At 40.7% G+C, this 27,388-nt stretch overlaps 1 protein-coding gene across 2 annotated transcripts in view; it reads right to left on the reverse strand.

The window, feature by feature from the left end:
* SLP1 (Calcineurin-like metallo-phosphoesterase superfamily protein) overlaps nucleotides 1-3,326 on the reverse strand; it is a 38,588-nt gene extending 35,262 nt beyond the window's left edge. For both annotated transcript variants that reach the window (XM_087385257.1, XM_087385256.1), the window contains exons 1-2: nucleotides 2,987-3,326; nucleotides 2,663-2,763 (exon numbers count right to left, since the gene is read on the reverse strand). In XM_087385257.1, coding sequence (XP_087241383.1) covers nucleotides 2,663-2,763; nucleotides 2,987-3,269 — 384 coding nt within the window. In that variant the 5' untranslated portion in view covers nucleotides 3,270-3,326. The remainder of the gene's footprint in view (nucleotides 1-2,662; nucleotides 2,764-2,986) is intronic.
* Between the last annotated feature and the right edge of the window lie 24,062 nt (nucleotides 3,327-27,388).

The raw sequence follows: 27,388 nt of genomic DNA on the forward strand, positions 1-27,388 counted from the left end.
AGAAATGCTCCAGAAGATGTTGAACAAGAGGTAGGGCCTTATATAAGCCTGCCAAGAGGCCGACCCAGGGTCAGTCAACCGACCAGGTCTAGTCGGTTGACCCAATCTGCCAGTGGTTGACCTGAGAATTTGGCCCTAAACAGGTGGCCCTAAAGGCTTGGCCATGCAGCCCTATGGACAGCTGGAGAAACCTCCTTAGTGATTGTCCTAACCAAAGCTGAATGTGCCTTTGAATCCCGATCCTCCCAATCCTTGAGCTCCTCTGAAACTTGTCCTCCCAGTCAACATCCTAGGTGATAGAGCTCTTAGGATGCTCAGGCTTCCGTTCATAGCCCTCAACAAGCTCCCACAAACCTTTATGGATAAACCATATCTTCATGTTGAGCCTCTAGTGGGCATAATTCGTACCGTCAAGCTTATCCTCCTTACTCGTACATGGAGGTCATTCAAAACCTTGTACTCCTATTGATCCTGGAGCTGACCTGGATCTATATAATCTTGGACAAGACACAGGCAAAGGTTTCGTCCATGCACAATGCAGGTAAGGGTGGGTGGGATATGTGCAAAAACAATATCCCGCAGCACATTGCTGCCAACCCCGTTTCCTATGCACGCCATGAACCTTTGCCTAGACCTGTACCAAGCAGCCAATGAGAGCCGCCTTGAAGCCCTGCTACAGATGCCTTCAAAGGCTGCTCCAATCGCAACTTAGAAGCCCTTGGTTGCTGTCCCAAACAGCCATGAACTGATCAAGTCACATGTAGGAGAGGGTAGCCAACCTTGTATACTCAGCACGGAATGGCAAACTGCACAAAACAGCCACCTACAAGGGCTGACTCATATCGCCTGACAAGCAGGTCTACAATCATCACCTCACATGCCTCTAGATCTACGCTGCAATGCCCTCACAGATTGTGCCTCAATTCTACCCTCCCTTGGTCCCTAGCCAACCTAATCATCTGATACCATATGAGAGTGGTGCAGTGCGGAAGCATATATGAGAGAGAGAGAGAGAGAGAGAGAGTCAACATAAATAGAGGCAATGGCAATTATATATACAGCAGGGGAAACACCCAAACAAAGAGGAGGGAGATGCTCCAGAAGATGTTGAACAAGAGAGGAGGGCTAATCAGGGGGGTCAGTCAACTGAGCAGGTCTAGTCGGTTGACCCGAGTTGCAGGTCGGTTGACCTGACTGGCTTGGCTAGGCGGCCAAAGGCTGAGCCATGCAGCCCTACAAACAGCCTTGGAATAGGCCTCCAAACAAACGAATACCTAGCCTTGATCAAGCGGGCATGCCCACAAAACAGCCCTCACTCACTATGAGATGTACATAACTCGAATGGTAGGGTGGGGGAGGTGGGAGGTGGGAGGAGAAGAAGGAATAAATGTGGGCGGGGGGGACCCCCTCTTGCTACACCACCAAGATTTTATTTTCCTGGAACAGCTTTGTGCTGCTAGCAGGAAGGGGGAGAGGTAGAGGACATGGGGAGTGAAGAGGGGAAAGGGGTACTGTAGAGGCCCAGCCAAGGAGGGACTAGAGTAAGAAAAAGTCATGATTTAGGCTTCCATTGCAGCAGGCTAGCCCAGCTGGTATGCGACCACCTGGGCCTAGACAAGAAGGGGCACCCAGTCCGAGGAGAATCCACCTCAAAGAAGAAAATCTCCTCAGCAGGCAGGGGAACCCAGAACCCCCTTTGACAAGGCAATGCGAAGCTCAGGCCGGGGGGGGAGCGGGCTGCTACCAAAGAGTTGCAGCCAGAAACAGGCGCCACGAGCAGATCGGCCGTCTAATGAACATGCAGGAATTGTACAAGGAGGAGTAGAACCGGGGCTGGGGGGGAGAAGAGTAGGCGGGAGGGGGCGAGGCTGAAGGTGGAGGGGGGGAGACTCAAAAAGACAGAAGCGAGGCCCGGGGGGGCTGAGGGGGCAGGGGCAGGGGTGGCGAACCGAGGTGGAGCAGAAGGGGGGGGAGAGCTATTTAACAGCAAATAGCAAAGTCGGACATGAAATTTGGATGGATCGAAAATATTGCTCTATTTCTTACCCCTATGAGAGCTTTACGGTCAAAGCTTTATAGTTACTTTCAAGGCTCAAAGATCCTGCTATGTACAGCCAATGCTGGTTGGTTTGTGAGAATGCTAGGCATGGATGGATGAAATGTCTCAGTTAGGGCAGTGCTAGGGCCAAGATGATTTCATGATTCTCAATTGTGGAACAAAATTTTAGATCGCAAGATTTTGGACTACAAAGGCTTACAGACTGTTGTAAGCAATGCAGCCTCGCTAGATTACTGTTGTTTAAGATATTTGAAATTTGTTATACGGTATCTAGAAATAAGCTCCTATTGGGTTTCTCATGTACTGCAAACAAACCTTTTGGTATACGCAAAAAGGAGATTGAATATTCATCCCAAAACAGGGTTAAAACACAAACTCTCGTTTCTGCAACTTAGCCATTGCATTTTGGCAAATAGTAGATTGAATTTCCGCTCCCAAAAAGTAGGGTTCTCATCGTACAAAAAGGAGGAAAACCATATGCACTATATGTTTGACGACGGCTTGCCGTCAGTTCGACAAAAATGCTGACGTCTGCCCTCCCGAAGGTAACAATTAAAGCTTGTAAGTCGTGAAGATAGCAATTACAGCTTGAATATAACTTACAGCATTGCCCCCAACCCATCTGTCTTGGCCATCTGAGCTTAGAACTCCAGCCAACCTTAAAGCTCGTCTACTTTGATTGAGATCACCATGCAAATCTCCAACTGCGGAAACGATATCATGCTTAGAAAGATCATAGCAATGAATTACCACTCCAACGTCTCAAGATAACTTAAATGGCGCACACAGCAAAACTATTTAAAGGTGTAATGCTGGTCATCGTAAACATCGCCTTATGATGAAAAAATTAATCAAGCTTGCAGCAAGCTATTATCTCTGTTGGATTGACAAGCGATTCAAGGCAAAAGTTAAGCTCCGATGGCATACTCGCAACAATGCGGCGATGAGGGGCGGAAACAACGGTGGGGGGATGAGCGTTGTCGACGTGGATGGGCTCCAAATGGAGGGGAAAGGAATCGGGGGAGTGAGAGAGCACGGAATCATGGTCTTGGTAGAGGGCATGGGAGGGGGGGGGCGAAAAACCGCAGGCGATGGAGCTAAGGAGGAGGGCACGGCGATGGTGAAGAGAAGAGAGGGGCTTGAGGAGGAGGAGGGGAGGAGGGGAGGGTTGGAGGGAGAAGGAGTGAGGAGGCAGAGGGGTGACCGCCATAGCCAACCCAATGCCAAGCTCTCTCTCTCCTCTTCTCTGTACTAGAATTCATTCCAAAAAAATACTCATGAACAAGAAGAGGATCAACAAAAAGAGGAGCATTTCCTTTCCACTTGTCACCCTCTCAACCCCACCCTCCTCCCTCCACATCAGCCTCTCTCTCTCACTCACTCCTCCTTCCAGGCCCGTCTTGCTCGCCCGCACTCTCAGGGTGTTTGTTGACTCGTTTGCCTGCCCTATTATGCCTTAAATGCATCCCGGCCATGGACTCGATGTGGGCACGCAATCTTGCCCATCTGGGCATTCCCCACCGTGCTGATAGTCTGTAAACACCCTCGATAGATTTCATTCCCACGCTCTCAGACTCTTTGGCTACACGATAGTGCTGATACTTGCCATCCTCTCAACCCCACCCTCTTACCCATCGTCCTCTCTCCCACTTGATTGAGGGTCCTTACAGATCGCCAGAAGCCGCCCCAAGAGAGTGCTCATAGTTGGGGCACTTAAAAAGTTGGACAAGTAGGTTGTCATGGGCAAAGCCTTTACAGATAGACTGCCTGCTCGAACATGCATTAAAAACTTTGAAGAGCCCATTTATTGGATTAATTTAGTGGCAAAGCAAGCCATTGGTTGGAATAATGGCTGCCCATCCATGGGCAACCAACATTGGCTACCCATGGATGGGTAGATTTCAGGCTTCACATGCCAGCCAAGTAGGACACACAAGGAGAAGCATTTGGCGAGCGGTGTGTAAAGCCCAGTGCCCACCATTGGTTTTATTTGTTCCTGTTGACTATGAGTAGTGTGTATGAGTGGAGCCTCGGTGTATAAAGACCCTAATAAGCCCCAAGGGGGCGAGGGGAAGGAGGTAGTGCTCAGTTTTGCTTGATTTGCATGAAAGGCCAACTCAAGGGCTTTCACAAGCGGCTCATGGCAATGGGAAGGGCAATTCTCGATGTGATTTTCAAGTCACCCACAATTAGGCTAACCCATACTCAAGTTGACTCTCGCAACAAAAAACCTCACCCATGGTTAATCTTTTAACCCTCCCCTTAGTCTTCCACGTGGGGGGGAGGGCATGAGTCAGGACTTTCCTAAGAGGAAGGTCCTCCTCCAGCCCCTCCGGTCGCTCGCCATAATCTAACAACTTTCGTAGGAGGAAAGTCCTCCTCTAGCCCCTCCGACCACTTGCCATGTTCTAAGGAATTTCCTGGAAAGAAATGCCTCCTCCAGTCGCTTTCCCCTATACATCCAATAGCACCACCGCCACCATCAACTAACAACGCAACTACCACCACCATCTCTACGCCATGCTACTCTCCTCTTCTACCACCACTGTGCCATTTAATTTTTATTGCTCTACTTCATCTACCACCAGTGCACCATCTGTTCTACTTCTTCTACCATTGATGTGCCATATTCTTTCCACCACTCTTCTTCTACCACCACTACATTTTATTCTTTGTGCTGCTCTCCCCTTCTACCACCTCTGTGTTCTCCTGTTCTACCACCACATACACTCTCTCCTCTTCTACCGCCACTACCACCACTACTCTATATTCTTATGCCACTCTTCTCTTCTACCGCTCCTCGTCCTCCTCTTCAAGTTGTTCTTGTCGCCTCCACCACCTTTGCTATGCTCATGCCTTGTAATTCCTCAGGACTCCCCCCCCAACACCCCCTGTTATCAATTGTATCTTGGCGCAAATCCTACTCTATGTCAATTTGCCGAATAGTCTCAAGGCACAAGGAGATGTCGTTATTGTAATGAAGTTGGACACACAAGGAGCTATCATCCTAAGTTACGTAATGCTAGTTTGTAATGCTTGTCAAGGCCATGGCCATGTTGCCACATGTTGTCCAAGGCCATACCACTTACCTTACTCAAGGGAGTAGATAAGATTCGATCATAAGCCATTGCATCCATAAAAAGGAGGTGATGACCCAATTTGAATAGTAGAAACTATACACCATAGGAAGATGTCCCTCAGCCTTAATAGGCTGAGGTGAATCAAGAGGATAGAAAATTTGGGGGAGGTTTTAAGAGCAATACATTTCTTCTTGATTATGTGTGGGAGTAAAGGTTCTAACTAGGTTAACTCTAAGTGTGTTGAGTATAGCTTAGTTGCCAAATAGTTTAAAACTTTGAAGCATGAAAATGGCACAGACCAAAATGTGTGGTGAAAGTATGAAGGGCCAGATTGCATATTTGTTATCCATGGAGATGGTTTTGATGTCTATTTTCCGAAGACTATATTGGATTTTTAGTAGCCATCATTCATTACTAGGGATGATTAGGATGAGCCTTGTTATTAGGAAGTTTAGGTTCTAGGCTTTGCTTTTATGAAAGATTTCATTGACATGTCTTTGGAGGTGGTTTTTTCATGGGTATAGCATCATATTAGAGGATGTACCTTTAATTTTTGTTCTAATATAGAAGCTATGGGTAATGAGCTTGGTCATTCAACCTAAAAACAGGGGTTTTTAGGGGTCAAGGAGCTCGGGGATGGTTTGTTGCTTCATGGTATAGATGTAAGTGATTTCTTTTCATTAATAAATCATGCTTTATTGTTCTATTAATGCTATGGTATGCCTATGAAACTTGCTATTAATGACATAATTTGTCAAATTTTAATGTTGCCAATTATTTTTTGTGGTAAACCGGAGATGCAGTTTTCATTCGACAAGGGAATAATGTGGATGCTAGGGTTAGCTTAGCCAAAGCATTTTCCCTATTTTTTGACTTTTCCTTTCATGTTATGAGTTTATACTTGAGTTATTATGATGATTGCTCTTATCTAACTAGAATGATTAAGATGTGGTGTGGTAAGAGAATTGGCTATTGCTAACAACTTGAAGTGGTTCAAAGTTAGTACTATGTCCTATGATGTAGTTACAGTATTGTAGTAAAGGTGCTTATCTCATGTGTTCTTTTGTGTGTTCCTATGGAATCCTTATATATGGTCTTGCCAATGTTTGCTAAAGTTGAGAGTGTAAGAAGGCCGCAAATGTCTTGCATGATTGGTGATGATTGCAATTGAGTGGAGTTCTCATTTGTAGATGAGGGTTGAAGACTTGACGAGAGGGTTAGGATGTTTGATTGCATGGTATTTTATTGGTTGCATGCTCACACGTGTCCTAGTTCCACCTAAAAGGAGCTATATAGTTGGTGCACTCATAGTAAGGGTTGTTCATTACAATAAAGCACATGTACTACACTCCTCTTATAACTTTTAGTTGTGGATTTTGTTTCTCCATGAACTATTATATTAGTGCTAGCACATATGGGGTGCACTTGATGTTATTGGGCTGTAAGGCACCTTTTTCATTGGGTGATTATTATGAGTTGCTGGATTAGCATGGGTTTGCAATTGAATGCACGAAGGATGCTAGGATTTACCTAACTCGTAGTTAGTAGACCTAGATGGAAGTTTAATTTACCAATGAGTTAGGGAATGTTTAAGTGGTTTAGGTTATATTGTTATAGGTATAGGTATGTTTGTATGGATACATCTTCATAAGGTCCTTAGTTCCACCTAAAGGGATAGTCCATTTACTCTTGCACATAGGTGCCAGCTGGATAGTGTCCCATACAATCCTTAGTTCCACCTAAAGGGATGATCCACTCACTCTTGCATAGGTGCCAGGACCAATGGTATGGACTTGTTGGATTGGATTTGGGCACTCAGGTGCATGTTTATTAGGGCATTTGTATATGTTTTGCCAATGAGCTGAAAGGGGGTTTTGGACTGTCAAAGTGAAGAATAGGGAGTTGATGTCAGAGTAAATGTAGATGAGTGAGTGCCGGAATGGTTTAGAGAAATGTGAGTATGGTTGATGTGATCTAGTATATTATCATAAGGATTTATTCTACTGGGGGCCCCAATCCACCTTAAAGTGTTACGTATGATATTTAATTCATGTGAGAGGAGATATGCACATTACCTTACACTTCCATGCATGAAATAGAGCCATGCACGGTCACATAATATCACCTTCACTGATGTGAGGGATGCTATGCACACCATTTATGAGGCCAACATATCTAAAGGCAATTTTCATAAAATTCAAAAGGACTTTCATCCCTTGTGGATGATGCATAGAGCTTGTTCATGAGCTTTAGGCTCTCGTATGATGGTTGGGGAGGCTAGTACAACCTTTGGAGTACCTACAACCACCTTTGGAGGATCACTATCCAACCGTAGAAGACCCCCAATACATGTTGTGACATGCAACATGACATTATATTAAAGGTACATGCTATACATTCATTGTACTCATCACATATCAACTTTGAGCAACCACTCAAAATCGCACATGCTCCAATGGAGTAGTGAAAGATGGTAAAGGGTGGTAAGGTCTTCCTTGCAAGCGACTTCAGTCATTTTACAAATTATTTACTCTTCATTTATGTACTTTGAGCAACCAATCAAAATTGAATATGCTCCAATGGAGTAGTGAAAGATGGTATAGTATGGTAAGGTCTTCCTTTTGTAGACAACTTTAGTCCTTTTACAATCTTTGAAGTTTTTGCACTCGAGCAATGAGGAAAATTATGTTCATCTTCGTTGATTGAATGCCAAACTTACATCTCTAGGACAATCTAAGAGTCTTTGGAAGTACTTATACTTAGATGCTGTAATTAATTTATGCATTGATGATTATTTAAGTTATGTAGTAATAGAGTTATGCATTGATAATTAATTACTTTGGGACATGCACTGATGAATATTGGATGCCTTAAATACTTCATTGTTTTGCTCTATTTGGGGGGAGACTTGAGTATGCTCTTCATGCTAACTTAAGAGCAAATTTTTATATGCCTTGTTAACATATGCTTGGTCCACATTGCAAACTAGTCAATGGCGCTTTGAAGTGCTACCTAATTTGAGATTATTTTAGTTTGAGCATTCTTGCATCTTATCTCATGGTGACTTAGTCAAATTATATTTTAGGGACGAAGTCGAAGCACTCATAGCTTTTTGTATTTACCTTGGATTGAGATGATCCACAAAAGAAAAAATTATCAAAATTTTCTGCCTTGAAGTTTGTTTAGTCAGTTTTTTACACTAAAATTGAGAATGAGGGTTAATAAACATATGTTTAAATTGGTGATAATGCATGAGTACTAGTAGGCTAGAAGGAATGTTAATGTTATATATTTGTTTTCTATTCCTAAATCTTTGGAGGAACTTATCTATATGTAGAAAGTACAAGTCATTGTATACTATTTATATTATATTTCCCAGTATGCAAATGGTAGTCCAATGACGCAAGAAGTTTCTTGCATTAGTGGTGTGGCAATATTCATTATTGTTATAACCTTCATGAAGTAGCAATGGAAAAGAAGTGATTTCCTCCAATCCACTCACATCTTGCAAAAAGTCAAGAAATGAGTCAAGCAATGTTGACATTCTATGGACAACAATATGAAAAAGATCAATGTCGAACATAAAAAATAACCAACGTTTTGAACTGTGACAAACATACAAGTGTATAGTATAGACAGATTTAGTACACCGTTGACAAACTTGAAACTATTCAAGACAAATAGAACTTTGGGCCAAACAAAGACAAAAGCACAAGGATTCATGCAGTAAGTTTTGGAAGCACAAGATGCAAAGGTAGAATAGACGCAACTACCCTTGGGTCTGAACACAAAAAATATGAGGTATAAGATTCCAACACATAATTTGATAAGACATTTTCTTTATGTAGCATTTTTCCTTTATATAATATTATTTATGAAGAATCCACTTGTTCGCAATCCATCTCATGTTTAGTTAAGAAATAGCAATGTGGCACCACAACATGCAGATAAGGCCATGTCAAATCAACTGAAACATGATAGATAAGACACCTCAATAATCGACATCATCAACCATGCCAACAAGCCATGTCATTTGGCTAAATAATCTTCCATGTCTCATTGACACGTGGTAATCCTATAAAAAAACAACCACCGCAGCACAGTGCCACGTCATTTTAGTGCACACCCCTCCTATGGCACAAGCTTTGCATGTGCCACCATTTTTTATACACTTTGTTTACGAGTGCATTTCTAAATGGGTATTGTGATCAAGAGGTTTATATGCAACAACCTCAAGGATATGTTGAAATTGGAAAGTGAAATCAAGTATGTAGACTAAAGAAGAGTCTCTACAATTTACATGTGGTAACCTTAAGGAGATGTTGAAATTGGAAAGTCAAACCAAGTATACAAACTTAGAATATTCTCTATGGTTTGAAACAAGCACCAAATGGTATGGCAAAATTGTCAAATAAACTATTAATATTGGATACACAAAGTCATATGCAAACCATACCCTTTACTTCAAAGTTCAAGGGGAGGTATCACCACCATTACACTATTAGTATAGATGTATTTGATAGTCACATAAAGTAATGAAAACTTCATCAACAAGTTGAACCAAGATTTATTTTTAGATTTTGAAATGAAAGATCTTCGACTCATGCATTATTGTATTGGAATAGAAATTTGGAGAGATTCAAAAAGCACCTTGCCAAGAAATTTGGAGAGATTCAAAAAACGAGACAAGTATATGGATACACTACTATAAAAAATTTGATATGCAAGATTGTAAAATTTGAGATGCTACAGCTATGGAACAAAATTTGAGATTAGAAAAAGAAGAAGAAAAGCCTAAGTCAATGACAAGCTTTATAGACAACTAATTGCTAAGTCATGATTAGCAAAAGAGGAAGAAAAGCCTAAGTCAGTGTGACAAGCACTACAATAGACAACTCATTGCTTCATTGGTCTATCGTACAATCATTAGGCTTGATATTTGTTATTTAGTCAATGGTCTAACTCAATTTACATCACATCCAAAGCATACATATTGGAGTGTAGCAACAAGAAGAGTTCCTCCTCCTCCTCCTCCTCCTCTCCTTCTCCCTCCTCTTCTTCCTTCGTGGTTCCACTCCTAGCTGGGCTGAACTCCATGGCCTGGACTAGGGGGTTAGATTCTAGTTTGGAGTGGCATCAAGCTGATCTTACTCAAGAAAAACTTTAAGAGCTCACTCCCTAGCCATTTCTCACCTTTAGATGAAGTTTTGCCAGGCTGCTACTCCAGACTGGGCTTTTCACAGCCAAAGAATTGAGCATAACGTTTTGATGTTTGTTCAGGTCGCTTCAAAGTAAAAAGCAATTTTGTTCCTTATAAGATAAGCTACATTTTTTCCTTCTAGTGGGTTTCAAAAGATAGAAGAGAGAGTGAAAACTGTTGAGCTCAAACTCAAAAATCCAATCCCTAATGTAATTTTAGATGAGCTAGTCTCTTCTCAAATTCAAAATTTGCACAAGAAGCGTAAGGGAGAGATTCAAGAGAAGTTCAAAAGAAGAGATAAAGAGCTCTTTAGGTACATAGGTTCAGAAGCCACAGGACCGAGTCATGAAGCAAGGTGTCATCTAGAAAGGTAAGAACCGACTTACCTGGGCTAGTAGATTCACTCTCTCCTTTAGATTGTTGTGTTCCTCTAGCATTTATTGTGCAAGAGCTTCTAGCTCAGTGTTTCCTTGAGGCACCTGGTCTTTTGCTTTCTCTTGGCTGGATGTGGGAGGCCTCGGCTCAATCAAAGATGACCCAATACCTTTAATATGGGCTCTTCTTCCTCCTACGTGTTCATCTTCGAGTGAAGCTCAACTTGCTTACGATAGTTCCAACTCTGCCTTAATCAGAGGCACTTCCTCCAATTTTGTTTTTACGGTTGCGAAGCACATCATTGGCATCTCTATAGCTTTTGATGTTGTCAGCCCCTCTTTCACCTCATTCAAACAAGGCATCTAAGTTGTTGCTGGAAGCTACAAGACCTCTATTTCCACTGAGGCTTTGAAAATCATTTCTGAACTGGGGAGCAGAAGTGGGCGAGGCTTGGTATAAGCTTCCTGGGGCCAAGGGCCCATTTGCACTAGTAAAGCTAGGAGCAGAACGTGTTCTCGAGGGGAGGCTAAAGAAGCCCCCCCATGGCTTCTAAGCTGCATGGGCATAGGAGGGTCAAACCACTCCTCCTCCTCTGCCTCCTCTAGCAAAGGGTCTAATTTGTAGCAGGGAGGGAATCGAATATCCACGAGAGTTCTGGTCAGTGAAGGGAAGAGACACTCATCCAAAGCCTCAACCTCATCAAAAAGAATATGAGGGAAACTGATCTGTATTTGATCATGTGGCAATAAGACCCCCTATCATAGTCTGGAGATCACTCGAAGCATGCAAATGAAAGGGAATAGTGGAGTCAGGAAGGTGAGATGATGGGAAGTGAGGGTGACTTATGTGACCATTACCCTCATAGGCTCTACCCTCTCCATCCCCATTTCCATCCTCAGTTTCCATCCATACCACCTAGCAGTCTTGTGGATTCTAGGCTCCGGCAAGGACGCTTTCCTTGATGAACAATTTCTTCAAGATTATGTCCATGTGTGTTTGTGCCAAATGTTGATGAAGCTTTTCCCAATGAGAATTAGATTTGCAAAAAAAATCATAAGGGCAAGGGTAAAGATACTTTACATTTAGATAGCCTTGGATATTTTGAATATTTTAGAGAAGATTGATTGATATGACCATTATTGCATAATGTGCTTGTATGAGATGATCTTGGAATGATGACAAAAATGCATATAATAGATTGGAACTTTTTTGAAATCTAGCTTTTATATGTGAAGGTTTGCCTAAATTGACCAAAATATATCTAAAGCTGCAAAAAATAGTGTCCCAAAAACTTTGTTTGCCAAGAAAGAAGCATCTTGACTTTTGGGTGGAAGCAACCTTGTATCCTATGGACCCTGCCACCCAAAAAAACCCTACTTTCATACAATGCGTGACCTTGTTTAGTTTGGTGGTTGGCAATGGACATGCTGGATTGCTTGGTTATTGCAATTAATTGAACCATGATTAGAGAATGGCTATGCAAGCAAGCAAGGTGTATAGATCCCAAGCAGAACAATTAGCACATTTAGGAAATAGTACCATTGTCACAATGCAAAACTCCATACATGATCTTCAAAGGTAGAACAAGGATCTTCATGAAAAGCCAATGCATTAGACTTGGAGTGACATGAATTGCAAGAATCAATCTTATAAGCTAGCTAAAACAAAATGATCGTTGGAAATATTTATCTACTAAGTTTAAGGGGTCATAGAGAAGGAATTGGAGAAGACAACAAAACTAGTGCAAAAGATGATGAAAGCACCTTTGAGATTAAAGGATAGGAAAAGTCAATTACAATATTATATGGATGCATTGGCATAGACTGATGGTTATAGATAAGAGAGAATACGGACTACAAGGTTGGTCGATTGTTCCCCAATGTTTTAATGATATTTCTTACTCTAGTGCTACATTGTTCCGATGTGATGGACATACATTATATTGATTGTTCATACCCTCTAGCTAGTATTGAAGCCAAGTGATGTCATTTGGCTGCTGAAGGACCCAATACACAAATGTCTGCGGGTGCAAGATGTTGAAGAGGTGATGAAGGGATGCTTGGATCGTGTGACACTGCTGGAGTAAGTCATGAATCTTACACATTTTCTTTAAATTTTTCAAGTCTATGCTTCTGGGAAATTATAAGAAATCTACAATGCCACTACCCACAACTTGGTCTATAAAAGCTTGCATGGTAAGAACAAATTGATGTGCTAGAGAAATGCTTAGAGTATCATGGTGTAAGGGTCACAATGACTTGGAAGAAGAAAATCTTGTGTGCAATCATTTGACATGAATGCTTTCAACATTGTTTACTTAGATGTTGAGAAATTGCAACGAGCAATGGTCGAATTCTATAGAATGATATAAGATGAAGCTTACTATTTCAACTAGCACAAGGTAGAGGGTGAGCATATGTCTTATGAACAAAGCCTTAGCCTTTCTTCAAGGGGATGAGGAAGTTGAGTAGAATTTCTTAGTTCAATTTGAGAAATACATATGATGGCTTGTAGCATTTGAGACTCCGAAAGAGTGCCATGAGACATTGAAGTCGGTTCTAGAGAGAACAGGAATCCCATCAATTATTCAAAGACAAGAGGGAGGGCCAACATTGTCCGTGGATGGGCATGGAGCATTTTGAGTTTAATGGCATCTTGCTTGTAATTTGAAGACACTTGGGTGCTTTTATGGTTGTGATATATGTGCAACATTTCTTATCTCAAGAGCATTATGGCTCAACTTGCATCCATCAATTGCAAAGTTTATGATGATGCAATTGTCATCCTCCTCAAGAGTATGTATGCCAAACATGATTCTCTTGTAAGAATTTTCCATCACCAACACTTGAAGGGTGCATTTTAGCCCTCATGGAAAAAGAAACCAAAGTACTAGACCGTGGATGTATATATCAAGATTTACCTCAATCTCCACTTCTCAGGCCTTAGCTATGTCAACCAAGACTGAGATATTTGCATCTTTTGCAAGACGAAGGGTCATATGAACTCAAGATGCTTTAAAAAGGATGCTCAAAATAAAAAATGTGGATCTAGACCCATCTTTCAGACATGTTAGTTTAGCAAAAGGTTGGTGGGGCCCGTGAGCACCTAATTCAATCGGGAAGCCACTTGATGGGCTTCTTTAGTCCTATTTTTATGTAAAACTTAATGGTATAACCCTCCTTGTTAAAATTCCTACTATTATAAAGGCATCTTATTTGGAGTTAATGAAATGTAGGGGGAGGTAGAAAATGGTGATATGGTAATGCAAATCATATGTGGATAGGTAAAGTGCAATTGTGAAACACACTGATGATATGCCAGGTGGCATGATGAGGTGTAAATTCTCATTAGGCGGCATGCTAAGCTAGATAGCTAAGGCCGTAGGATGGAGTGGCATACATGAAGTGGCTATTGATGATGTGACATGGTGAGGATATTGGATGCCACATGCAAGTTGCTAAGGTGGCCTTAGGTAGCCGATGTTAATTACTAATGAACTTGATGATGTGGTAGGAGGGTTTCCTTGCCTCTTTATGAATGCTTGACACAAATCCACATTCGTTGAAACCAAACAAGGATACTTTTTCTTTGGTATTTTGTAAGGAGAAATTTAAGCATAATATATATGGACTAATTGTTTTTCTTTACAGTTAACTAAGCAAGTACTTCACTCTTCCAAAACTTTGGGATGACTAGCAGAGAGGTTGGGAATGCTATTAGAATTTCATTTTTATTTCAAAAAGTTTAAAAGGAGGATGCTTAAATCTAGAAATAAATCAAAAAAATGTGTTGGTTGACTTAGAGGGTCTTGGGATGAACATTATATCCGTCATCATTGTGGAAGATAAATGTTATAGCGAAGTACTCCAATACTTGATCACTTCATCCCATTAGGTTGTACAAGCTGAAAGAAGAAAGGAAATGTAGAACGATAGCCAAGTGATATAAACTATTGAATGGAGCATTGTGCCATCAAGGCATTGATGTCATCGTGAAAGGGGCTATTGATGCAAAAAAAACTTAACAAGTACTGCACATCTATCATCTACCATGTGTAGGCAGAGACAAAGAATAGAACCCTTTCGACTTATAAACTATTGAATGGAGAATTGTGCCATCAAGGCATTGATGTCATCATGAAAGGGGCCATTGATGCAAAAAAAACTTAACAAGTATTGCACATCTATCATCTACCATGTGTAGGTAGAGACAAAGAATAGAACCCTTTGCAAGTCCATAGGGATCCTTGAGGCCAAATATCAAATCCATTGAATAGAGCCTTTCTTTTGTGTGGTTGTGACTTTCTTTTGATGTGTTGTTCTTCTTCAACAAAGTTTGATGTATTCAACATTGCAGCTGGGTAAAGGAAATTTCTTTGCATTTTGTATACTTTGTTTAAAACAACTTGCATTGTATAAGTTGGTTCTTGTGAATTATGATAATGTATATTTGATAAATACAATAGGAGAGTCAAAAAAGTGGCAAGCTCTCGCTTGTGTCAACCTTCCACATAGATTCCCTTACAGATACATAGATGTAATAGGTTGCACAAGTTGGAGAGGATATTACTAAATAATTGGAGAAATAGGATGACATGAAAATCATCTTTATGGTGCTACTCCACTTGTCTACCTAATTCATATTTAAGTCTTATAAAATTGGAAACTAGTCCTAACAAAGGAGATTGGGTTTTGATTAAGGGGATTGATCCCTTATGCTCACATGGAAGATATTCCTAACTTGCAACTAATATTTATATGATGAGACAAGCTTGAACTCCAATTGCTAGTGCACAACAATGTGGCAATGGAAGACAACACCACTGAAGCTCCTCAATGCTAATCATCTCATGCAGATGTCTTGGCTAAAGACATATTGACCTTCCTTTCCCCTGTTAACACTCCATGAATAATTAACTAGAATAGACAATAGATTTTATTAGGTATTTTAAGATCCCAAAATGCTTACAAATGAGACCTCTAACTTAGTACAAAGAAGAATTCACTCCTATTCTATGCTTCTCAATCGATCTACCCTTGAAACTCCTAAATTAGACTTCTCAACCTTTGCCCCCTTCAATCTATGAAGGAGAAAAACTGCTGCACTTCTCAACCTAGCCCTTTTGTAAACCTTGTAACCTTTTCTTGAACCCAGCAACTCCTTCTTACTTTAAAACTCCTGATGGAGTTGAAGACCTCCATCAATTGTGTGAACAATCATTCTTCTTCACTAAGCTAAATGTGAGAAATTGGTTTGCATGCTTAAGCCTACATCTCCAACAAGAATATGACTTGAGGCCCTATGCTACAACAATGGTCACTCTACCGCTACAATGACTAGCTAACCATAATTGTAGGTGTCTAAATCCCTGAAACTAGGAAATGAGAGAAAAAGTGACACATGCTGCATTTGTTGATTCTTTGTGTTCCACTCTCTTAAAGATAATGCCATAGTGGGTTGTTTCTTACATTCCCCAACAAGGCTATTGAATCAATATTGAATTAAAAACCACTTGTGCATCTTCTATCATGTGCATTATGTGCCCAATCTACATCATTGTATCCAAAAAAGTTGAGATTTAACATTATATCTTATTTGATCCCATTATGTACCTTTAAGATGCTTAACAACTATTATTGGTGCTTCAGAGTAAGCCTTCTTAGGATCCTACATGAACTGACTTAAAACACCTATTGAATAAGAAATATCCAATAAGTGATGGTCAAATAAATCAATCTACCAAAATGCTTATACTCAAGAGGATCTATATTAGGAGATTTATCATAAGCCATAAATTTTACATTAAATTCCATGGGATTTGGCAAGGTCTTGCAATGAAGCATATAAATCCGTTTCAAAACTTTTTAGGCATGATTTTTCCCCATCAACATAATGCTATGTTCATTTCTCTATATTTCTATTTTAAGGAGAGAATGGAGATCTCCCAAGGCTGTCTTTCATATCAAATGGTAATGTGAGTTGTCAGTTAGCTTCAAAAATAAGTTAACCATTTGAGACCTATGATGATCAAGTCATCTACATAGAGCACAACAAGAACTACATCATTGCTATTTATTTTATGTAAAGTGATGAAATACTTGTGTATTCTAGCTTGCAAACTTTGTGGTCTTGACCTTTGACAAGATAAGCTTTTGGCAATTACATATAAATTTCATATCCATTTGAGGAATGTGGCCAATCAAATGAGAAACTAAAGCATTAATGTTCTAATAATTGTTCACTATTAGTGCGAAGGTTTGCTCATAATTTATGCTAAGAATAACCCTTAATAACTAATCTACCCTTGTACTAATCAGTGGTTACATCTTGATGAAGCTTAACTCTATAAACCCATTGCCATCCAATAGGTGTCTTTTCTGCTAGAAGATTGGTCAATGGCAATGTCTAGTTTTCATTAAGGCAGGCACTATCTTCTCCATGGCATGCTACCCCTCTCAAACTTTCATTACTTCTGTAAACGATGTTAGCTCCTCAATTTCCTTTGCGTTAGTCATAAATGCAATATTGCATTGGTAAGCCCAGCTCTCTAGTTCTTTTCTTTCACACGAAGATCTTCTAAATGGTACTATGAAACTTTCAAGCATGTTTGTAATGATCGTGATGGTTGCAATATCCAGTCATAGTGAATAGTCAAATTTTGAATCTGCTACTAGCAATGAAATTCTCTGAATAACTAGTATAAAAAAGGAAGTTAGCACCAGAGTGGTAGTTTCTTAATCAAAGTAAGAAGCTATTTCATCAATATGACATTTGTAGAGTAATGTGTCTTCTTTTTGCTAGATCATGAAGGCAATAATTACCTTTGGATTCTTCATGTATCCTTTAAACACTCATCTAATAGACTTAGCATCAAATTTATTCATTAGTTCATATGGAACATGAGCATAGGCAAGAGGGTCAAATACTCTTAAATAATTTGACGAAAGTCAAATGCTCTCGAGTTGTATTTTGTGAAATTGCAGGTGGACTTTTGTCCATCAAATTAAGAGTTGTTGCACAAGTTCAACCTAATAGGGTCTTGGTACTCTTTTTTCATCCAACACACATCTTACTAACTTTAAAATAACTATGTTTCTTCCTCTCTCCAACTCCATTTTTCTTCGATGTATATCTTCACATGAGTTACCTTTTAATCTCATGATGTCTGCAAAATGCATTAAACTCACCTAATTGGTACTCACCTCCAATGTCGCATCAAATGACTTTTTGCGCTTGGTAATTTCCTTTTCAACAATGAAAGTAATAGAATATAAGGCTATGTTCAAAGACCAAGCTGAGGCATAACTCCAAATTTCAAAAGGTATGGCCTGGGGAATATTTGTACTCCTAGGCCATGATGTAGGAAAAGGTTGTCAGTGTTGCTTACCAATGCGACATGATCCCAAATATCTTTCTAGAATTAGACCTAAGGAAAGCATTGTACCATACTTGAACTTTTGAATGAAGCTATACTTCTAAAGTTGAGATGTCCAAATCTCTTATTCCATAATGTCTAAGATTGCTTCCTTGCTTCGATTATTTGCAACCAATACTAGCAATCGATAACAATTTGAACATTTTGTCAATTTTCCACCTTTTGCAATAATGATTTGGGCATTACCATGTTCCCTAACTATGCAACCACAACATTAAATGAAAGAACCAAGTCATTCTCTATCATTCAAGAAAGCATGCCCAATGCTTTATGCAACACATGGTGGAATTGCTTCAATTTTATGATCTTCCATAATGACATTTTCTTTGGCATTTTTTCTTAGACATAGTTCTAAGAACCAATCCTTTGTAGGAGTCATATGATTGCTTGCACTTGGATAAACCCCTAAATATTTTCTTAATGAGTATCATGTTCATTTACACTTTCTACAAGAGCATACTGAGAAATGAGAACTCAAACCTCGTTGCCTTCAAATTGAGCTTGATTCTAATTTTATTCATGAGCATAATTGGCTCGCTGTCTTTGATTATGATGCGGACTTTGATTTTGATGTTGATTATGTCTTTGCTATAGATTACCAAATCTATTGTATTAACCAATCGCAAGATCTCATTACTTCTTCCTACACTCACAACAAACCTCTTTCTCCAAAGCTCTAGGATTCCATGTCTCCCTCTGTAATTGATGAAGATCCTTGCTAATTTTTTGAATGTCTACCATGGCTTGTTGAAAATGGGGAGAGGGTGAGAGACACATGATTGGAGACAAGAGTTGAGGCACGAACTGATGTTGATAGATTGATATAATCACAGCAAATACATAGCCGCTTTCATAGGCTGGGCAAGCCTTATCTTCCCACACAGACACCTCATAGATGAGGTCACACACAAGAGAATCGAGATCCTATAATCTAGGGGAGGAATCACACTTACCACATGAGGTGGCACAAGTGGCCTCAAGACTCTTCACACTCACACAACTGTAGGACACTCCTAGGACTCTAGGACCACACACACTAGGACTCCGATTCTAACAAACCCCCCTTTGGAGCGAGGGTGAAAAACTATGACATCATCTAGACTGTGCATCCCAGGCAATCTCTGAGTCTAACAACTGAGCATAATTCAGAGGTTGAACCAAGCACTCTCATGGCTTAGGTGTTAACGTGATCAGAGACTCAAATCTGAGCATGGATGCATGACCAACTCATAGGTCTAGGGAGTACACCAACATCCTGGAACTCGGCTAGGCCTGATAAAGGAAAGACATAACAACCCCCCTGTCTCCTAACTGGGTACATGGAAATAAGTGGAGCCTTTTATAGGACAAGGCACACAAAAAGACAAATTATTACATCATTTTAGGGGGGACTACCCAAGGCAGAGTACCTAACACACATGACTCTAGAAAGCCCACTCTTCATCTATCACCTCATGGAGGGATAGACTAGAAACAGCAGTAGTGCAGGCTTGTTCCTCAAGTCCAAAAGGTGTAGCTTCATCGTCTTCGTCCTCGCTCTGCTCCGCAACCAGATTGGCATGTTCTTTGGCTTGTACCTTTGCCATTTTCTTGAAGCAACGATCCTGGATGGCCAAGTTTCTGACAGTAATTACATTTAAGAGGTTTTCCTTTCTTCGTGGGCTTATTTTTGAGAAAGAATGCTTTGCCAGATTCGAAGGAAGATTCTACTTTCTCTGTAAGCCTACGGTCCTCATCAATGAGATGAGCTACCATATCCATTAAGCTCATATTGCGGCTGACTCTTAGGACAACAAGGATCTCATTATACTTGGAAATGTCTTCAATATTTGAGAGAAGTACAGCAACTTGATCATCATCTTCAACAATGGCTCGGATGGCATATAATTGTTGGAGAATTGACCCAAGATTGCTCAAGTGTTCATTGAGGGTTTCAGTTTCGTTCATCTTGAGCTTGAAGAGTTTTTGTTTGAGAAATACTTTGGAATTATTGATCTTATTTCCAAACAAATTCTCTTTTTCCCAAACGTCATTTGCAGTCTTATCAAAATCCACATGGTGGATAAGGTTGTTAGCTAAAGCTAGGCCAATGATAGCCATTACTTTATCATTTTGGTTCTCCCACCAACTGATTCTAGCATCATCACTTTGGGGTTTTGGCTCCTTGCCATTGGTGATATTCCATATCCCTTCTCGCATAAGAAGAAGCCGGAGTTTCATCTACCAAGTTGGGAAATTGCTCCCTGAGAATTTCTCGATGAACGAGGAGTTTTTTATGCTATCCATTGGTGGGAAGGTCTTAGCTGTTATTACAACCAGTGTCTAAATCCCTTACAATGTTTACTCAAATTTCAAAAAAGGCCCAAATTTTACATGGTGGAAGCTTCAATTATGCCAAAGGAAGACACAGGACAGAAAAGCCCCAAATTTTTGGGTTAGGGTTGCTGCAAAATTAGGGTTTGTAGAAAATTGGGGCTTCTCTAAATTTTTGATAGAAGAGTTCTCGTTCAACGGTTGGGAACCCTCACATCATGAAAACACCTGAAAAATTTGAGAAGTTGAGCATAAATTGTAAAGGGGCGAAAATTAGTCAAGGAGATCTTCAGCAACACCTGATCCATTCCGACTGAGGGAATTACGAAAGGGGAGCTGCAACGTGGGCAGGAGCTGGAGCAGCAACGTGGGCAACTTCGGGTCAGTAAGAGCTGTGTTGACGTGCGAGTCGATAGCCACGGCCCTCAGGTCGTCAGTCACCGGTACATGTGAGACACCGCCAAATCATCGACGGATTTTGACACCTTCGTAGGAGTTGATACCAACTGTCACCAACTGTTGAAGAGATGGATGAAGACCTTCCTTGGTGCCTTGATAGTTGTCGGTTGTTGGAGCTAATGAAGGAGCTCGATTGCTTCTTAGATCATTCGAAGTGCGGTCTTTTTGCTGCTGTCAGGCATAGAAGCTGCTCGCTTATTAGCGGCTCATTGAAGAGCGTTGCAGATCTGCAGGTTGTAGAAGCGGTTGGTCGAGTCATTGATGGTGGCTCATTAGCTCTGTGGAGTAAGATTCTTTCTAGACAGCCTTGGATATTTTTTGCTCAGCTGTAGGGGCACACATTAACTGGCATAAATCCTTTGGCTTTTGGATTAGTGATGAGGACACTCCAGGCTGGGGAGTTGATATTGGCTTTTCTTGGATTCAGAGGGGTGTTCCTATCAGGTATTTGGGATGGGCATCTCTCCAGCATAGCAGTTTGCCCCAGTACTAGAAAGTATAAGGAAAAAGCTCCTTTTTTGGAGCTCTGCCAAACTCGACCTTGCATCTAGAGTTGTGGTAGTGAACCAGGTTCTCTTGGCCACCGCCTGGTTTGTGTGTTCTTGCTGGTGCCGGTTTAGGGATTGCATCACTCAGCTTATTAGACCAGTTTGGAATTTTTTATGGAGTGGACTTGATGGCACATCAGATGTTGCAACGAGGGTGGCCTGGGAGACCATTATTCTCCCTACATGTGAAGGGGGCCTTAATATCATTGACCCGGACTTGCAGTGCAGGGCATTGCTTTGTAAGGTGGTGGTGAGGGGACTCATGCCTGGGTAGGAACCTTGGAAGGATTTCTTTTTTGGACGCATTCATGCTTGCACACCAACCTTGGGAGATGATTGGGTGGACAGCCCTCGCTGGATTTTTAAATTCATTCATATTGACAAAATATCATGAACTTACAATGTGGGCAGCATCTTGTTCATCCATTCCCAACCGAGTTATATCGATGGAGCTTTTGCTCTCATCAATTGCTGGAGGTGGTGCCGATGATGAGGCCTCTTCAGTATTCTCAAGTCTCTAGGGTTTATGCACCCTCTCTGACTCCAATCTTTCACCGAGCTTCGTCTCTGTAACTATTGCATTAGTAGAGTCATGCATTTCCTCCCACATAGTTAAGATCAGATGCTCCAAAGTGTTTGCAGGTGCTAAATCTATGCACCTATCCAACCCCTCTTCTTGGTAACCTAAGTTACTACTACTCTCCCAAGCGGAGAGTGCCCCCAGTACTTCATCTTCTCTCAATTTTTAATATATTGAATGTCAATCAATAATAAATATTCTTTGTTTTCAATCATACTCCTTAATGACAAATCCTTTCTCAAGACTTCTATCATCCTTTGTTTCCACCATGTTAAAGTCACTCAACACAAAGCCATTTTCATTTATCAATTTTAAAGGCTCTCAAGCAAGCTTTTTGTCCCAAGAGTAGCTAGGGGCATAAATAGAAGTAATAGAGAACCTCTAACCCTTAATATGACATTGAAGGGAGATCCATGTAAGACCCTCCTCCCTCTCCATCGACCACCACCCTAATGCCATCCTCACATGGTGAGTTATTTTGAGCCCTTCTCGCAACAATAACCTAGCCATCCATTCGCCCTCACCAATCCTGTTACATCGAGAAAGACTTGGAGAGCATTGCAGGTGACCATCTCCTCCTCCCTTTGAATTTCCTTGAACGTTTTCCGTCCGTCAAGTTTCCACCACCACCACCCCCCCTCTCACCACTACCCCCCCTCTCCACCTCCTTCCCCCATCACCCCCCTGACCCTCTCTCCACCCCCCCCTCTCTCCACCACCACCACCACCACCCCTCCATCCCCCCCACCCCCCTTCCACCCCTTCTTCCCCCCCCCTCCACCACCCCCCCCTTCTACCGCCCCTCCACCCCCCTCTCCCCCCTTCTCCACCCCCCCCACAGAAGTGCCATGGAAGATCGGACCTATGCTATGAGTTTACCAAGACCTCAAAGCCATACTACTTTTAGTAGATGCTCATGCCGGAACCACACAAGTCAACATCGATGAGCTCACGGTGCCATTTGCTCATAACTCTAGGGTGCAGCACTCCGCCCTCCTTATAGGTGTGCTCAACAAATATGCTGCTTGGAGAGAGGCTAGGTATCCCGAGCACCCGTGAGTTTGATTGTATTTCTCATATAATCAAATCCACGAGCTAGGTGAAAATAGAGAGTTTCCACAATAGTAGGTCTTGGCCCTTAGGCGAAAATAGCACCCCTACTAGTTGTAAGTCAATGCGAGCATTGCAAGTCTATATTAAGGAAGTCAGCCCCTAATGCATCAACTTTGGTGACTATGATTCGAGAGTATGTCCAAGTTCAAGTTCTGGGGTCCCAAGAACACACCGTGACACTCCAACACAAAGTCTTGTCGACAAAATCCTGTTGAAGTGTCAACACACCTTCCCCATGCACTCACAAGTCCATAGGTGAAGTCCAGGAAAATAAGAATCAAGTTAGTTCTTGATGCTTTTTAAAGCTTGAAGGTGTGCAAATCTAGGATAGAGTAGAAGGAATTGTTGTTAAACCTTGTATGCAGTCCCATCCCTTAGAAAAAGATGACATGAGATGATTGGGTGGATGTTTTGAGGTATTGGGAATGACAAGCAATCTCTTTCTGGAAGAAAACACTCTATTTTTCTCTATACTTGCTTGTTTATTTGTTGTTTTTGGTTCTTTCTTGTTGCTTCATGTTTGTTATAGGTAGAGTAGGTAGAAAAGCACTCTCCAAGCACTCCAAACACTACACAAAAGCTCTAGATGCTTTGTTGCTATTTTTCTCTATACTTTCATGAAAATTCATGTGGGCTCACTCTCAAATTCTTTTCCTTTCTCTATGATGATCCAATGGTGAGTTGGGAGCCCTAAGTTGTTTGGATTGCAAGGGCCATAGCTATGTAGAAGCTCACAATATGAATAAGATAATGATCTTTGCACCCGCATTAGAGTGGGTGATCAGATCCATTTATAGATTCCATTCCCACCCCTTGTAATCACCTTGATCATAGTTCATAAAGCAAGACGTAGGAGAGTCTATATTGCCATCCTCTCCCTCGGCCACTGTCCTTTGTGAATTCCCCATTTGCCTTTCTTTTGAATCCTTGTTAACCACCTCTAGCTAGCTCATGTGTTCGTTTGGCTAGAAGGAAAGAGTATTGGAGTACTACTGATCAGAGCAAGGAGATGTTGAGGAGTGGAAGATAGTGGGAGTGAGACCTTCGAAAAACTCATCAAAGCTCTATTAGGAATTGAGTGGAGGGTGCAAAATTTGGCATTGGATAGGAAGGAGCTCACACAATTCTCACTTTCGAAACAAGAGAGGAAAGAACATAGATTTGAGACAGTCCAACAAGTTGAAAGGACTTCCAGTGTGGATTGTAGAGGAACCCACAAAAACTCAACCAAAGAGTAAAGCCTCAAAGCTTGCAAAGGTGAAGGCTGCTAGAAGGGAAGGCAAATGGGCTATCTACCACGATGGCAAGGTATTGATCAAAGACTTCAAAGCAAAATCAATAGACCCTTCAGTCTATAACTGATGTTTGATCTTCATTTGCTTTCCCTTTTTTATTTTGGTTTCTGTTATGTTCTTGTGGAACCAATTGTAATTGGAACTTTATGTGATTGTCTGTCTCTTGAGACATAATATAAAAAAACTTATTATTTGCCCCCATAAAAAAAGAGAGTGTTGAGATACATCAAAGGCACAAAACAAATTGGAATACAATACATAGGAAGGCATACAAACTTGCATGAATATTGTGATATTGTTATGTTGGAGTTCATGAAACAAGAAGATCCTCACAAGAATATGCATTTTCTTAACACATTGTGCTATTTCTTTGTTATCCCAACAAAAACCTTGTTTGTCCTCATTAGAAGAAAAATATAGAGCTCTCACAATCAATGCATGTGAAGCTATATGGCTTAGAAGAATCTTGTCAAAAATAGATTACTTTGATGAAACAAGCCCAACAACAATATACTGTGATGATCAGACAACTCAATTTTTTTTTCCCACAAGGACAAATCATATTGATGTTAGATAAAATTTCATTCATGAAAGAGTACTCAATGGAGATATCACACTACAACCTTATACAATGTTGTAGACATTTTTACCAAACCACTTGGGAAATACTTTTTTAAAAGACCCACAAGTTCTTTCTTTAACTCATAGGAAGAACATTCCCATTAAGGGGACGTGATGAAGCAATAATGACTACTCCTTCTTCAAACCCAGATCACTGTCTTAAGGGAAGCCCTAATTCATGATGTTGAAAAAGGAAAAAGGGTTGAAACCCTAAAACTAAACCTAAACCTAATCCTAAAGGGTTTGTACATATTGATTCTTTACAATTAGTCTAGGTAAAGTTAGTCATTTGAGGTGTGCCCTCTAGCTGTGTCCTCTCTCCTTATCTCCACTCTTCTCCTCCCCTTTTAATATTTTCTGACCACTATGTTGCCGCATCTATTATTTGGGAGATTCACACTTACGGAAAAGCTACTTTCTCTTACATATTCTCTCGCAATAGATTGAAAAAAAATTTGGGAGGCTTTGAGAGCCTACAATACATAATAAGAAGGAGTGAGAAGATTCATACAACAATTTGTTAGGGCTTGAAGATGAATTTTTTGTCCTCTTACTATTTCGTATGGCATAATAGAGGAATTAAAATGTTAGATGGTGTGAATATGATATACAAAGGAGATTGTTTTGAGCCAACATTAGTAAGGTTAAAAAGATTAGCATATTAGAGCTCTTTGGAGAGCCAAATGGAAGACAAAGCATTTTGTCATTGGATATATTACTTTGCATAGATGTTCGAATTATCTATCCACATGTATGCTAGCACATAAGTATTGCTTTTTGCTCAATAAGTGGGGCTTAAGACTGCACATTTGAAACAAGTGGACCTTCTTGAGTAGTATATTATTAGTAGTTGATAGCTTGGTATCATATACTTATTCTTACTAGTCAATAGCTTGGTAGAATTAATAGCTCGGTACCATATAATACGCCTATTACAAGAATGAGGGTCATTGCTTATCCTACCTGGTTTATATCTCAAGGTGCCCTTTTAGCTTCATGTCTTGTGGCTATTTCAAGGATGATAGCCTTTGCCAATCCTAAAATCATGTGCTAAGAATTAAGAGGTTTCAACTCTTTGATACAAATGCTATAATATTGTAGACAATCAATGCAATAAGAACAATTTCCCTCTATTACAAGCCAAATTCTTGCTCCTTTGATAATAAATTCATTTGTGAGCTTGGATGACACCTACACTGAGAGGGTGAGTTAACCTCTCTAGAAAAGGTAATATAAGTTCGAGGGGAGGGATGATAGAGACCTATATAGCATTAGTAAATACTTTAACCATTGCAATCACATACTCCATGCCTCATTTTTGAATTTAGGTATTTCGAAGCTCAGTTGTGGAAAAATACTCACAAACTATTGCAATAAGAAACATGTTATTATGTAAATTAACCAAGATTTTGTCATCATTATTTGAAATCCTCTTTTACTAGACCTCTTATGTACTAATTGCAATTAATAGGTTTGCTAGGTGATGGTGGTGGGAAACATGCAGGCGTGCATGTGCACGTGTGCGCACACACACATGCATGCATGCTTGCACGTGCGCACACACACATGCTCAAGTGTGCGCGTGTATGCACACACACACATGTGCACACCCGCACATGCACACATGCACGGGTGTGTACGCATGTGCACACACACACACACACAAAGGAGCAAGAAGGCACACCCTTCATGCTATACTAATGTACACCTTCTGTACTATTTTATAGCCCATGCATACATCATGTATGAACATATATGTCACCATATGTGCATGGGTCTGGACCATGCCAACGATCCAGACATCAATAGATTGCTATGGTGGTATAAGATAAGTAGTTCTTAGCTTGTTGCTAGAATGATGCAATAAATGACACATGAATGTGTGCACACATGCTACAAAAAGATTTTTTTATGAATTAGTTTCCATGCGATGTGGAGGAGATCAAAATATTGTAGTAACCATACCTCTTTTTAGAACGACGGAGCTGGTTTTGGCTTTTAATATCCTAGGCAGGTAGAGTGAGTAGACATGTCTTGACACCAACATCTCCACCTGCTTGCCTTGCCCTCCTTTATGTCCCTACTAGCTAGTATTATGTAGAGCATAAGAGATGGACGAGGCGCAAAGCAAAATTATGATCTTGGATCGTGCCTAGGAATATGTCGGGATTTTTGAGACCAATAAGGCTACTAGTAGAGAGAGATGGGAAGAGTAGAGGACTTGGTGAGAGATAGAGTTGGAGAAAGGCCACTCTTACTTGGTAAGGACAAGAGATGTGAGACTAGTGGGAGAAGAGAATCTTAAAGAGT

This window comes from Dipteris shenzhenensis, chromosome 14, assembly GCF_047967505.1.
Source record: "Dipteris shenzhenensis isolate YYH24624 ecotype China chromosome 14, Dip_SZ_1.0, whole genome shotgun sequence".
Classification (NCBI taxonomy): Eukaryota; Viridiplantae; Streptophyta; class Polypodiopsida; order Gleicheniales; family Dipteridaceae; genus Dipteris; species Dipteris shenzhenensis.